Here is a 14,686-nt window from a genome sequence, read left to right as displayed (position 1 = left end):
AGCGAAAGAGCTGGGGTCTGAAAATGATGAAGCCGGGAGTCCGCTGCTCTCGCCGGCTCGAGTGACCATTGAACCCCCCATCTTGCTATCGAGCGGGTGGGTAACAGACGTCTCCGAAAACGTCGGCACACTTTTGCAAATATGCGATGTCTTGATAAACCAAGCAGACATTTTAAATTTACACAGCTACTTTCTCGCCTGAAAATATGTTAAAAGTTTATTTTGTGACCCAGAAAGATTAATAAGACTAATTTTAAAACTTAGTAGGCAGCTGAAATTTGGCTGGGCCGCACTATGAATTCTGGGATATGGTGGGCCACGAAGGACACACCCGACCCATCCTTTAAATTCGGGGAAAGGAAGGACACATTTGAAGGAGTCGACGAATTGGGACAGCCTTCGTCGCCTGGCGTAATCGGCCTGCCTCCGAAGGATGCAGCCGAAGTTTTCGGACACAGCTTATGTAATTTCTTCTTCATCTTCTTCTGTTTTACTGGCAGTTGGCAACCCATTTAATTGGAGCAATAAGTTGTACTGCCCTCTAGTGGAAGAGAATGTAATTATTCTGCCTGATACTCCTGCCGGTCGCTTAAAGTACCAATCAGGTGAAACCAGATAATCTTCCACGGCAGACCTGATCATTTCTCACAGCACACCTGTGTGCCGCGACACAGTGGTTGGGAAACAACGCTTTAGGCGGTTAAAGTTTTTAGACCATGTTTAGTGCCATCTTGTGCCCTTACAAAACGTGACATCACTGGATTGGCTGGTTAGTTTCTCGTAATAGACTTCCAATAGCTTATGTTAACTAACTAGTGACAGAAGTGATAATTCAGTAGAAAAATCTAAAACTGAAAAACAGTCTAAGGGGGTCACTTTTACTCTACCCCTGGCTGCAACAATGATTTTTTTTTTATTTAAGGCTATGTTGTCCACTTTTACTCAGTCTCTTAGCAGTCAGTGATTGTCTGTTGTTTGGCTAACTGAACTGAAGCAAGAAAATCCCCCTATTAGTTGTAATGTCATTGTTTGTAGAGCACTTTATAAATGTGGACAGTGTGTACACGAATCACAAAAAATCAGCAAGCCTTTGATGGGGAGGTTATTAAAGAGTTATGGTGGCTGAAATGGGACAAACACTGGTCATGTTTACTTATTTGTGTTTGAATCTTAATTTTCCCCTGTCGTCATGCAAGCTGATCAGGGACGTTGAAATGGGTGTACAATACCCAGGTCTGATTGGAAACCTTACTTCCTTTGTCGCAGACATGTGAAAGCTAAGGTAGACTAAATCACAGTAATACTGTTCTATCTAATACTGTTCGATTTGAAAATTCATAAAGTCATACATTAATGAATACAAAAACAAGAATGGGGTAACAGAATATATAACGAACAACCTGATACATCATGTTTTCAGTAAAATTAAAAACAAGTTCTTTACTAGTTTATTTTCAGTGAATGACATTGGTACTCAAAGTCAACCCACAGTTTTTCATACACACTTTCACATTCTGCATTTAACTTGAGAATAAACACTTTCTTCAGTTTCCAGTTCATTCTTCCTCTTCTTTCCTCTTGTAGCTTTGCTTCCAGAGAAATGCAGTGCAGCGTAGTTCAGATCATATTCACCTTCAGGCTATGCAAAAAACACCATTAGTTCCATAAAAAAAAGGGGTGGGAAATCATTTAAATCAATTAACAGTATGTCTTATTACTTACACTACTGTCCACTGTTTGCCTCAAGTCATCTTGTCTTTCCTGTGAAGAGCTTTTTTCTGTGCATAATGGGGATAAAAGAGGATTGTTATTATTATCTGTTTTTTTTATTAATGTTTTAATCAGCAGTCAAACTGTTGGCAGTGATGTGGACAAAGTCAATAAGAGATGTATATATACATAACCAACTAACACTGAGACTCAAAATATTTAAACAAAAGTGTTTGATTTTAGATTGATGAATTAATATATAACCTGCAAAGATTTGTTTATATTGGGGAAAATTTTAGTGTGATGTATACACAACACATGGTCAAATGTAGTGAGTTTTGCAAGGAGCAAGCACAATCAAGACTAACATATACATATACTTGATTTTACACAAATTAATAAAATTCTTTCTGAAAACATGTTTTGAACGTGAGGAAAACTAAAGTGTTATTATAATTGTTACTTTAGTGAACAACACTTACTTTGAAATTGTTTACATGCTGCTCTTGGAGTTCGGCAGCAGATGAAAATAATATTGAGAATCACAGAAATTATCAAGCAGATTATTGCTATCATCAGAGCTATGAATTCCAAACCTGCTGCTTGCTCTACAAAAACAAGAAAAGAAAGTTTCTCAAACACACTGACACTGACATAATATTTTTAACATAATATATATATTTTTAAATCATACCCATTTGTTGTTTAGTTGCATTTCCAAATAATATTTCTCCACATGTGGCCACAGCACAGTAGTAAGTCCCAGAATCAGAGGAGCTGATGTTCTTAGACAAGCGATAAACACAACTCTGCTCAGTCTCAGATCTTTTCTCACATTCATGATGTCTGTTTCCAGCGGTGTATATGATGCTAGGATGAGATGTATTTGCTTCCCTGAACCAGAACACATTGTGACCTCCTGGACATGTCTTTCTGTTAGAGCTGGAGAGGACTGAACACTGAAGAGTCACAGAGTCTCCTGGATGGACTTTCTCCTTAACAAAAGTGTACTTTGTTCTCTGGGTGTTTCCTGTTTAATATGTGTTAACAAAGCACAAGGTGAAGGATTGATGTACTGTGTCTATAAAATGTCTTTAAAATGAATTAAAGTAAATTTGTATTAGTATATTAACTGTTTTCTGATCATGCTTTTGACAATTAATAAGCCGACTGAAGCAAACCCCATGAAAATAGAGCACATCATTACCTTTTACTAACAAATACGTCCCGGTCCATTCAGTATTCTTACGCCACTCTGTGAATCCACAGTGATAAATTCCCTCGTCCTCTTGATTTGTCTTCAAAATGGTCAGGTTGGTAAAGTGTTTATTATGATTTACCTTCAATCTGGAGTTATTAAACTCAGGCGCAAACTCAGGTGTTGCAGATTCCCTCATTGTCCAAATTACTTTCAGAGTGTCCCCGGCACGCTGCTTGTACCAGTGGACTTCTTTACGAATGGTCTCAATCACAGGCAGTTGACATGGAATGGTTACAGTTTCCCCAAGTTGAACTGAAGTTACTGGAACAAGTGTATCTAATTTCATAGAAAACATGTAGACATACACAAATAAAAAGGAGTAAGTCGCAAGGAAAACCACCACACAAACAACAAACACATATGAGAAAACCTACACAGAATAAGTAGATACTTACATCCTCGGTGAAGAACAAGCAGTGTAACCCATAACACGATCATCTTGCGAATGTCTTTTCTTATATACATTGTAGGTTTTTCACTGACTGTAGGAGGTATTATGACATGGGACTTCTATGTCACACTGTCAAATGGACCTGATTGGTTATGAAGTGCACTTCCTGTCACACTGGTCCCTTCCAGGTCTTTGAGGAGTATGTCGCCTCTTCTTTATCCAGTCGCTCACTTTTTTTTTCAATTTAAATCATTTTTCTAATGCTCATCTTGAAGTTTTTCATCTTTGCTAAAAAAAAAACATCCGCTCTTTGCTTTTATCATCATCTTTCAGCAAGTTTTCCAACTAAATGATTTCATTGGTTATTTGTTCTATGATTGACATTCCAGTTTTTTTTAAAATCATTAGAGTCTTTCAACTTAAAAATAATAACATTGATAATAATAATTATCTTAAAATGGAGTTATGTTTGTGGGTTTAAGTCCTATCTTGGAACATCTTTGAGCTTTTTTTTCACTCACTGATTGCTTTCGTTTTCACTTCCTGAATGGCTCGATTTAGCCAGTAAAACTAGGTTAGGTCACGGGTTAAATTAGATAACATCGACAAGTATAAAGACATCTTAGAAAGTTCTGTTTTATATTTACCTGGGTTTCCATGCACTGCCTTATCTAAAAGTGAAGACCCTAGCATACACTGTCAATGCATTTTTTACACAACCATTGGCAATCACTTTATTCTAAAAAATGCCCATAATTACCACAAATTACTTGTCATTTTCTCAGTGCATCTTTTAGATATAGTCTTAAATTTTATGTCTCCACAATCCAGTGAAGTTGCAGTTTATAGTTTTTTATGTTTAGCCTTTTATAATAAATATACATGCAACACAGCTCCAAGCTATACAGTATTAGTAGCAATTACTCAGATTTTGGTTACAAAGGAGCATCTACACAGGAAGCAGCTAGCACTGATGTGGCGAGTGTCATAGAACTGACAATGAGTTCATCATCTCTCAAATTTAAGTCCAGTGACTGAAGAAGTGTCATGGTCCATGGGAGTGTCTGGGATTTTCCAGCTGGAGGCGATGAGTTTCCTGTGTTCATCTTCTTGAGCAGAGTGCCTCACCAGAGTTCCATTCCAAGGCTAATCAGTAGGAGTGTTCTTAAAGCCAGCGCTCGCTAGCTTCCTGTAGTTTCTGCCATTTGTCTGCCAACTCTCAGTGGTAACTAGGTCTTCTAATAATTTTGCTTTTGTGATTTATTCCCTGTGTAAAAACTTGTTTCCTTGTGTCTCAGTTCCCGGTCATGTCCTCCAAGATCCGTCCGCTGCTGCATTTGCACTCAGCCGCTGGTTTCACCTGCAATACTACCTATGCCTGCCTTTGTCTCCACTGTGCACCACCGGAACTCCTCCAGAACCGAGATATGGATTCCCTGCTACCTCCAGTGCTCGCTCCCTGCATAGACACTCCCTCGGTTAGCCTTCCCAAAGGGTCTTGGGTGCAACCTGCAAGTACGCAAACATCCCTCAGCCCCATACTCACCTACAGAGCCCCTCCTCTACTATTTTAGTCAGTAACCACAATCTCCTCTGTTTGAAAACTGCTTATCAGAGATCCCACTTCACTCCCCTCTCCACTGGTGTTTCTCACATATGTTTACAGATAATTTTGGTTTTGTTGTGTAAAAAAAAGTCTGGTCAAGAAGTGAATCAGCTCTTGAGTCTGTTTTTGGGTCTGCCTTTCATACGAACCCTCTGGGTTCATGACAAGAGGTTAACAATGAAATCGGAGAAAGTCATTTAATGACATATGATAGGATGGTAAATAAATTACAGGATTACTTAGGTAACGGTAATCTGCTAGCAACAATCAGTGACAAAGGCATGGAAAAATTCCTGTGTGGATGCAACTCAAGATTTATCCGTTTTGTAAATACAAGATGTAGAGACTTGTTTCAAGGAACTATAAAGACTGATAATACTGACTAAAAAAAGCAGAACACACTTGTGTATTTAGTGAATTAAAATGATGCAGCAGTTCACCCATGCCCTAGTTTCCAATGGGGTAATATTTTTACAGCTGCTGCTATAAAGTCCAGATATAAGAGAATGAAAAAGCATTTACTTAAGAGGGGGAGGTGAAATGAAGTAGTTGGGTGTCATTGTCATTGCTTTGCACAAATAGGTAGTAAGCTAAGGGTTGGCTCAGACTGGAGGAGCAAGCAGAATAAATTATTAGAACATATAATTCCAAATCTTTGTTACAAATCTTTGTGATATTTTATGTTTTTATAAAATGAAAAAGCTGTGACAAGAGTGTCATTTTGCATTTTCTTATGAAATTATATTTATTTCTCAACAAGACCAGTGCTGTCCATTTCTGGGTAAGTTGTCAGCACAATTTCAGGTCATTCGATCTACAGAAATAGTGATGGGTGGGAGGAGTTAAGTCTGAAATGCCTTGCAGCGTTTTTCTTTTTCTTTTGATTACTTTCTGTGTACAAAGGACGTGGTGAAAACATTAATAGATTGTTTTCAACTTCATTGTTATTTGAATATTGTCATTGTGCAAAGCAAAATTACAAACTCCACATTATCAGTGAAGACCCACCCAGTCAGCTTGCCATTCACTTAAGCACAAAGAGACACATGTACCAGCATACAGATCTCACAAGGTAGTTGTGGTCACACGCTCCATCCTCTGCGCTCACTTCAGAGCACCACTCAGTGTCAGAAAAAACACAGTGACCTGACAAGAACACCTGACAGTTCTGATTCAACTGAGATACATACACCAAAGTGATAGAAAAGTCTTGTGTACTTAAGAGAAGGAAGTTGTTGGAAACTTAAACACTGCTGTGGTTGGGACTTCAAACAAGGCCGTAAATACAAAAGGTCTAAAGGACCGCATGTTTAGTATGGTAACTTGTGATTTTATAGTGAGATCTGTTCTGAGTAAACAGCTTCAGTGGTTGGTAAAAGCATGAAGAACGCACTCACAACAACCTTCATCCATGGATGTAGCTGTTAAATCTGGCCTTACCTGTTCTTCTGACAGTGAGAGTCACCTTTCACCATGACAGTGCCACGGTCCTGGGTCTTTTTGTTTTGGATTCATGATTAACTGTATTTCGGTTCAAGCTTTGTACAGTCTGGCCGTTTAGTTCTTAGTGTCTCTGAGTTTGTTATCTATATTTCTTATATTTCTATATTTCCCAATCATAGTTTCTTGTTTGATATTGTTCGTTTCCTTTTGTGGTTTTTCTTCGTCTCTATATTTTTGTGAGCGTCTTCCGTTGAAGCGAGTTCTGTCTATATGTTTATGTATCTGTTTCCCCATTCGTGTTCCTGTGTCTGTCTGCTCTGTCTGTGCTCTGTCTGTAGTTGTCTGGTCTCCCTGTTGTGTTTAGTGAGTCTTGATCTCACCAGTTAGTCACATCTCTGCATTTAAATAGCCTGGCTATTTATTGTTTGAGTACAGGTACTACACTGTGCTAAAGTCTTTAGCCAAGATTTATTTCTTTACATTTTGCTAGGAAAGTGGGATATAAGTAAAATGGTTCATCAAAAGATGTGCAAACATACATGGAAATAGACTATAGGTGTCATAAACGAAGTCTTGACCATTCTCACAAGCTTGACAGATAAAATTTGGTATGACCACCTTTATTCTTCAACACAACTCTCTTAGATGAACTTTCTGAGATATTTATCTTCAGTAATAGTTCTCAGGTTTCTTGAAGGACATTCAAAGCTCTTCTTTGGATCTTAGTTGTCTTTTTCATTTTCTGTCCAAGTGACCCCACATTGCTTCAGTAATGTTGACGCAAAGGCTTGTAGAAGGTCAATCCATGGCCATCAGGTTTGCTTTAACTGCACTGAGTGTTTAAGATCATTGCTGAAAAATGAGGCCACCAGAAATCAAATGTTTACAGATGGTATCGCGTGGGGGGTCAAAACCTGATGGTACTTCTCTGCATTCATAATTCCAACAGTTTTGAAAAGATCCCTCTCTGTTTACCTCTTCTGTGTGAAGATCAAATGAAGGGCCAAATCTTTTTCTCTTTACTGGATTTGTTTTTTTTTCCTTTTTCTTAAATAGGATCTGAGATTGATATCTTTATAATCTGTAGCTAGTGTTTGTGTGTTTGTTTTTAGACCATCCTTACTTGTGGATTGCTCAAAGAGTAGCATAAAAAGAGGAGAGAGTCACACCAACTGTGTTTACACTGCTGTTAGATCAGACTCCCACAACCGACCGCGACCATCTGTACAGGTCGTGATGGTCAGGCGAAGACATGCTTTAAAGGAGGCTCAGCGTCATTGTCTGTGTTTTGTTGGGTTGCTTTGATTTTGATAATAATGATTTCCAGCTATATCTGAATATAAAGGCAGATGTAGCTAGGTATGATATTTGAAATTATTTTCAGACATTTTCCATTGTTGAGGACAAAAGGTTTATAATACAGAAAGCAATTAAGCATCAAGACCAGTTAAAATATGAAACTTCTTTATGCTGACAGAACAGGGAGTTCCACTCCTCCAGCCTACTTAAGCTCGAAGTGGGCTGTATGTAGCCCACGATGTAAAATGAGTTCAACACCTGTTGTAGGCTTTTGCCTGCTGTGGTGATTTGATGCAACAAATTTGAGTCGAACTGAAAATTTTGAGATATTTATAAATCATGACAAACACAATAACAAGAAAAGTCTTAAGAGATTTTAATACAAGAAGAATACAACAATAATAAAGCTATGAAATAAGCTATTGTTAACAACGTATTGCTGTACATTTATTTCCTCTGATTGAATACATCATCTTGTCCATCTTTAGTTCTATAACAGATCATTAAAGTACAGTTAGTAACAATACAAAATCAAATTAAGCCAAGTAATAAAACTGCATAAATGTAAGCCGATCATCAATGGGAATATCAACAGGAAGCTTGGTTAAACAATAAAAAAATCATAAACAACAAAAAATCTACTATTTTCACATTTTTTAAAGTTGGACAGAGAGAAAAACGACCAAGAAAAGCAACAAATGTTCCCAACCAGACTAGACTGGCAGTGTTGCAGGTCAGGGATTATACTGAGGCGTATGCATGTGCGCACATCTATATTAAAATGCAGTTAATCTCAATACATTTAAACCCACTGCTATGATAGGCAGTGACATGAATCATGACGACATGATGTATAAAGAAAGAAACATCCGCTAGATAATTTCATAAGGTGGGTAAATAGAACTAATCCAATCCAAAAGACTTGGCCATGTAGATCTGCTTCTCAACTGCCTTTGCATCCTCTATTTTCCCTCTGTCAGCCTTCATCATTGTAAAGACAACAGCAGAAAACATAGACGTGTCCTTATTCTGGGGAAATAGGGTACATAAAAATATTAGAAATATCAAAATGTAAACAATCTTAAAAAAATCACTTTAGATTTATGAAAATAATCTGACAAATAAATACTTTACCTTTTGTCTTTTCTGATCGCTACAATTTTTCTGCAGGACAGCGCCTTGATTATAGAACATACACATTGCAATTAATTCAAATGTAAGATTAATTAACATTTGTTTTTCATAGAGAACTGTGAGTAACTGAAGTTACCTTTGCAATGATTACTGCTGTTTTTTCTGATCGAATAAGTGAGGACAGCAGTAACAATGAGAACGAAGACAGCGCACAGCAGAAAAATAACTATACTGGCCATCAGAGAGCAAATGCTGGTTTCTGGAATGAAAGTAAAAGTCAAAAACAAAGTTAGAAATGACTAAAAATAAATGATTTTTTATTTCTCCTCATGATGAAATTACTCGGAGCATGAAATCAAATTTTGTAATGCCTATTTAATGAATTAATAATCACTTTTAATTAAACATACTCGCATTATGCCATGATTTTATTTTTTAGAAATCATACCTATTTGCACTTTAGTTCCATCTCCAAATGATATCGTTCCACATGTGACAACAGCACAGTAGTAAGTCCCAGCATCAGAGGAGCTGACCGTCTTAGAGAAGCGATAAACACAGCTCTTCTGAGTGTCTGATTGCTTCTTACATTCAGTTTGATTCTTTCCATCAACATAGATGATATTTGGACGAGAGTTTTGTCCTCTGAACCAGAGGACTCTGAGATCTCCAGGACACATCTTGTTATCAGAGTCTGACAGGACTGAACAGTTGAGAGTCACAGAATCCCCTGCATGGACTGAATCTAATACCGTTGGCCACTGACGAACAGTAACGTTTCTCTGGGTGTTCCCTGTGTAATAACAAAAAACAGTGTTTAAAAACTACCTCTAAACACAGTTTCAAATTTTGTTGAAAAATGAATGATAACAGTGCATCTCGAAAAGGAAAACTTGGAATCGATTTGCAAACACATTAAAATACCTAATATGATGTTTAAACTACGATTTATTAAATCCATATATAATCTATAGTTATTTTTCCCACCATGTGAAAAAGTTTTTGTCAGATGGTTGAGTATTTACAGTGAATCCAAAAGGCTGCAATCACATAATTACCTTTTAATAACAAATAGGTCCCACTCCAAGCATTCACATTCCATTCCATGACTGCACAGTGATACATTCCTTCATCTTCTGGGATTGTCCTGAATATGGTCAGACTGCTGATGTTTTTATTGTCTTTTACTTCCAGTCTTGAGGCATTAAACCCTTGTCCATACTGAGGATGTACAGTTTGCCGCAGTGTCGCAATCAGTTTCAGAGCTTCCCCTGCTCTCTGCTTGTACCAGTGAATTTTACTGCTTAAATCACCAGGAGGTAAAACACATGTCAAAGTTGCAGGTTCACCAAGTTGAACTGTGGCCACTTGCTCCAGCATGTCTGCAGTGAGTGTAAACAAAACACATGTTAAACACTATAGGAAAAAAACATTAACCATTACACATCTAGGTGCATTGCAAATTCCTAAATGACAAAAAGAAAATAGATCATAATTAGACAGAACTCACCTCCTTGGTGAAGAAGAAAAACGAGTGTTACCCAAACCAGAGTCATCATCGCAATGTCTTTACTTGAAAACATCTCGATATTTCAGTGACAGAGGGAGATGATGCGACCCAGACCATCACTATCTGATTGGTTATCGCAGTCTTTACAGTCAAAGCCTATTTCCTGCCACACGGGTATTGTCCTGCATTGTGTGTAAAGAGGGAGAGACTAAAAATCTGTGACAGCACAAAACTGTTTATTACTATTGTGGTAACACATTTTCTTTGATTCAAGTTTTGCAGAGCCAACTAAACCATCAAAAACCCAGTACTGTTGAGCATGCTTTGTAGTAGACCACTCTGGGGGGTTTCAGTGTAACATGAAAATCTTTCATTTTGAGTTTTGTCATTATTTTAACTTTGAACTTATAACCCAATATGAGCCAAATGTGATTTTTTAAACCAATGAGAGGTGTTAAAAGTCTTATCTAATACCATCATTTCACCTCTTTCACACAGTGAAATACCAATAAGGTGTCACATCGGCTGCAGCAGACGGTGGAGAATGGAGAGTGGAGACCCAATTGCAGACAATGGAGACGGAATTGAATAAAAACAAAAATGAGCCTTTATTTCTGGCTGCACAAAAATAAAAAAAAAACAAAAGAAGACTAAGATTAAACTAACAAAACCTAAACTGGGAAAAGCTAAACCGAAAACACTAGGTGCATAAAGAAAAGTACAAAAACCTTAAATGCAAAACCTGACACTTGGGAAACATGAAGAAAGATGAGCAGACAGTTCAACAATAGGCAGCAGAAAACAGAGCACTAAATATACAGAGGATAACGAGGGAATGGGAAACAGGAAGGAATCACAGCTGGAACTAATATGACACAACGAGACAGGGAGGAAGTGTGGTCGCAAATTTTTTAGCCATCATGATAACCTTCTCCCACCAATGATGTGGAGATCCAACTTTTTTAGATCCAATTAAAATTAAGGCACTCAAAAAGATGCTCTGGAAAAGAGTAGAATTCTTGGAACAGAGTTTAATACACTGAATCATATGAACAGCAAGAAAACACATACAGAGTATAGCAAGACGATACATAGCAAAGCAACAACCTTAAGCACAGACAGCAGAGCAACACAGAGATGGACAGAAAGTAGCAGCAGGAAAAAAGAGTGCCGGGGTGTCCTCTGGTCCCCTAATATATAGGGACCAGTATCCCAAAAACAGCAGGTGCAGGTGCATAATGTGTGTGTGTGTGTGTGTGTGTGTGTGTCTGTGTGTGTGTGTGTGTGTGTGTGTGTGTGTGTGTGTGTATTATATCATATGATCCTGATTTCATCATGATGTGTTCAGTATCTCTGTTACAATGTTACTGTTTTGGTTGTGCTGCATGAAAGACATTTTGTGTGTATTAGGGGGGAGTTAGTTACTGGAGCTGGAGAGTGAGTTATGAGTTCAGAATGAGAATGAGTTCAAGAGAGTTCAACAGCATTAATTGCCCTGTTATTGTACAACCTTAATAAACCATGGTGAAGCAAAATGTCTTGTGTGTAAGACTATGTGAAAGTTAAAATATATATGTTCAGTGCAGATAGATATATAGTGTATATAGTTACATAGGTATACATGTCCTCCAAAAATCCACTATCAAAATAAAGCAGGGAACATTAGACACACACTAAGACGTCGGCTTGACACATGACGCGGGGAAGAAACAGACATGGAAACATAACCGACTGGCAAGAAAGAAAGGAAAAACAGAAAACAGACACAGGAGATAAACGAACATGAAGACAAGGGAGACTAGACATGAAAGGTGGAATACAGGGGCGGCACAGTAACAGAACCTAAAGACTAGAAACTACAAAATATAATCAGAGAATAACTGAGGAAACTAGAAATACAAACAACTACACCATGAAAAACACTATATCAAAGAATATTCATAAACCAGAAACATAGACAGGGGGTTGGGAAGCGCATCTGTAACCGGAAGGTCGCCGGTTCGATCCCCGGGCTCTCTGTCCTGGTCATTGTGTCCTTGGGCAAGACACTTCACCTACCGCCTGCTGGTGTTGGCCAGAGGGGCCGATGGCGCGATATGGCAGCCTCGCTTCTGTCAGTCTGCCCCAGGGCAGCTGTGGCTACAACCGTAGCTGCCTCCACCAGTGTGTGAATGTGAGAGTGAATGAATAGTGGTATTGTAAAGCGCTTTGGGTGCCTTGAAAAGCGCTATATAAATCCAATCCATTATTATTATTATTATATAAACACTAGGTCCACAGACACAGGACCGTGACATAAGGTCCACAACAAGTACAAGCCTCAAGATGGCTTTCTAGGCTCCAGTTCTTTTTCTTCATCAAGGATGTGAGAGCTCTTTAATTTTGCACAGAAATATTCTAAAGTGAGAAGTTACATGTCAAGTAGATTTGTGGAGAATAACAGAAAATAATTTTGCATTTGAGAATCCCCACATTGTATAATTATTTATTTTTTATTTAGTTCATTTATAAGAATCCAAATCACAACAACTATCACCTCAAGGCTCTCTGTATTATAAGTGCTTTATATTTACATTAGAGAGAAAACCCCAAGAATTACATGACTCCCTATGAGCACTTGGTGATACTGGGAAGAAAAAACATCCACAGTGTCAGGATCGTGGGTCTTTTGACCCAGCGTTTTGAGTTTTAGTTTATGTTTAAGCCCTTCAGGTTTTCTAAGTTCATTTTTTATCATGCGTAGGTTGTTCTAGTTCTTTGTTATTAGATTCCCCTTGTGTCTTTCACCCCTGTTAAGTCTCCCTTGCCCTTCATGTGTTTCATGTCTGTGTCTTACGTTGTCAAGTTCAGGTTGTCATGTCTGCGTCTTATGTTTCCTGTTTTATTTTGAAAGTCCGGTTTTCATGTCATTGTGTTTGATTTTACATTTCCTGTGCATCGTTATGTTCATCCTTGTCAGCTGTTTCCTCATGTGTCTCGACTTCTCCTGATCACCTCATGTGTGTATTTAAGTGTTTTCTATGTTTCACTGTCAGGTCGTCTGTTTGCGTCCCCATAGTGTTTTGTCATAGTTTACTCAGTGTTCATAGTTTGTCATAGTATTTTCACTGAGTTTCTTAGTCCTTTCGTTTTCTGAGTCTTCACAGTTTTCTTAGTTTTCATAGCTTCATGCTTTTTATTGTGCCAACATCCAAATAAAGGATCGTCTTCCGTTCAGCCAGCAACTCCGCCTTTTAGTGGCTGCTTCTGGGTGCTGTAAACTAAACTTATCGGCGCACCCCGCCGTGACACACAGAATCTTTCTGATTAAGTTGGATCTTATAAATATCATCTAAACATTGTCTACAATAGTGAGATAGACGCAATTAATATGAGAAAACAGATGTCCTTCAGAAGAGACGTCTTTGTTGCATCTTTGCGACTACACTAATGTTGGGACTTACTACTGCCTTTTGGCCACATATGTGAAGAAATTATTTGGACAGATTTGCAAGCTACAAATCCATGATGTGAATTTCCAAGTGTTATATTCAATTGCAATTTGATGAGGTCATTTGAATACAGTGTATTCATTGCTCAAAAAACAGTTTACGATGATCTGAGATTCACGACAGGAGAAAATCGGTACATAGTGGTCAAAACAGCATCTACATTGTCAGCAACTCAGGTAGACTATGGGCTTTAAGTGATGCTTAGTTAGTCCTAAGGCCTTATAGTACCACCAACAGTCAGACGTTGCTGCCATGTAATGAGGGCAAAGAGGAACAAAGGGGAAGGCGTATATACTGCATGTCATGTGAATTTGTATTTTATGTTCTAAAACATTTTGCAGTTAAAATCACACTGTGGGTTACTCTAGATATGTATGTCTAGAGATGTTTATTGCATAAACACATGTTGATCACATTTTGTGTTTATCTAAACTTATTTTATGCATGTTTTTACAATGAACAAAACCTTACACAGACAGAAAAAAAACTAAAGCAAATCAAATACACCTGTTTCAATTTATTTGTTGATTTTCTTCACTGACCCAAATGCAGGAATCAGGAAGCAGAAATAACTGAAAACCCTTGTTAGAGTCCAACCGACAAGAAACAAAAACAACTGGGTAGGGCAGAAGCTAAACAAAACAAAAACTTGGACTCAAGAAAAAAAAACAGACAAACACATATGAGGAATGAGGGACCAGGACAATTTTTACATAAGAGAACATTTTTGAAATGACTAATCAATGACGAGGACAAAGGAAGCAAAACTGAACCTAATGCACAAGTTTCAAGAGACTGCCAAAATAAAACAGAAAGTAACTAACAATAAGATCAGTCTAAG

General features: G+C 37.9%; 2 protein-coding genes across 2 annotated transcripts; both read right to left on the bottom strand.

The window, feature by feature from the left end:
• Positions 1 to 1,507: 1,507 nt before the first annotated feature.
• Positions 1,508 to 3,409, bottom strand: LOC113009292 (signal-regulatory protein beta-2-like). Its single transcript, XM_026147508.1, has 6 exons — positions 3,367 to 3,409; positions 2,918 to 3,247; positions 2,405 to 2,740; positions 2,193 to 2,318; positions 1,723 to 1,778; positions 1,508 to 1,639 (listed from the first exon to the last, which is right to left on the bottom strand). Exons 1-6 carry the CDS (start codon positions 3,407 to 3,409, stop codon positions 1,508 to 1,510), a joined length of 1,023 nt encoding a protein of 340 aa, XP_026003293.1.
• A 5,129-nt stretch (positions 3,410 to 8,538) lies between these two features.
• Positions 8,539 to 10,400, bottom strand: LOC113028544 (uncharacterized). Its single transcript, XM_026178918.1, has 6 exons — positions 10,355 to 10,400; positions 9,903 to 10,226; positions 9,293 to 9,637; positions 8,981 to 9,103; positions 8,845 to 8,888; positions 8,539 to 8,739 (listed from the first exon to the last, which is right to left on the bottom strand). The coding sequence occupies exons 1-6, from the start codon at positions 10,398 to 10,400 to the stop codon at positions 8,614 to 8,616; spliced, it is 1,008 nt and encodes a 335-aa protein (XP_026034703.1). The 3' UTR covers positions 8,539 to 8,613.
• Positions 10,401 to 14,686: the final 4,286 nt, after the last annotated feature.

This window comes from Astatotilapia calliptera, chromosome 2 (genome assembly GCF_900246225.1).
Source record: "Astatotilapia calliptera chromosome 2, fAstCal1.2, whole genome shotgun sequence".
Lineage (NCBI taxonomy): Eukaryota > Metazoa > Chordata > Actinopteri > Cichliformes > Cichlidae > Astatotilapia > Astatotilapia calliptera.
This window is presented reverse-complemented; position numbering and strand designations above follow the sequence as displayed.

Excerpts from the sequence above, each read along its gene's own strand:
- LOC113009292 (XM_026147508.1), bottom strand. The coding sequence starts at position 3,409 with ATGATCGTGTTATGGGTTACACTGCTTGTTCTTCACCGAGGAT. Across the intron at positions 3,248-3,366 it reads GCTTGTTCTTCACCGAGGAT|ATACACTTGTTCCAGTAACT; the intron begins GTAAGTATCTAC and ends CTATGAAATTAG. Across the intron at positions 1,640-1,722 it reads GGCAAACAGTGGACAGTAGT|CCTGAAGGTGAATATGATCT; the intron begins GTAAGTAATAAG and ends TTTTTTGCATAG.
- LOC113028544 (XM_026178918.1), bottom strand. The coding sequence starts at position 10,400 with ATGACTCTGGTTTGGGTAACACTCGTTTTTCTTCTTCACCAAGGAG. Across the intron at positions 10,227-10,354 it reads TTTTCTTCTTCACCAAGGAG|ACATGCTGGAGCAAGTGGCC; the intron begins GTGAGTTCTGTC and ends CACTCACTGCAG. Across the intron at positions 9,104-9,292 it reads TGGAACTAAAGTGCAAATAG|AAACCAGCATTTGCTCTCTG; the intron begins GTATGATTTCTA and ends CTTTCATTCCAG.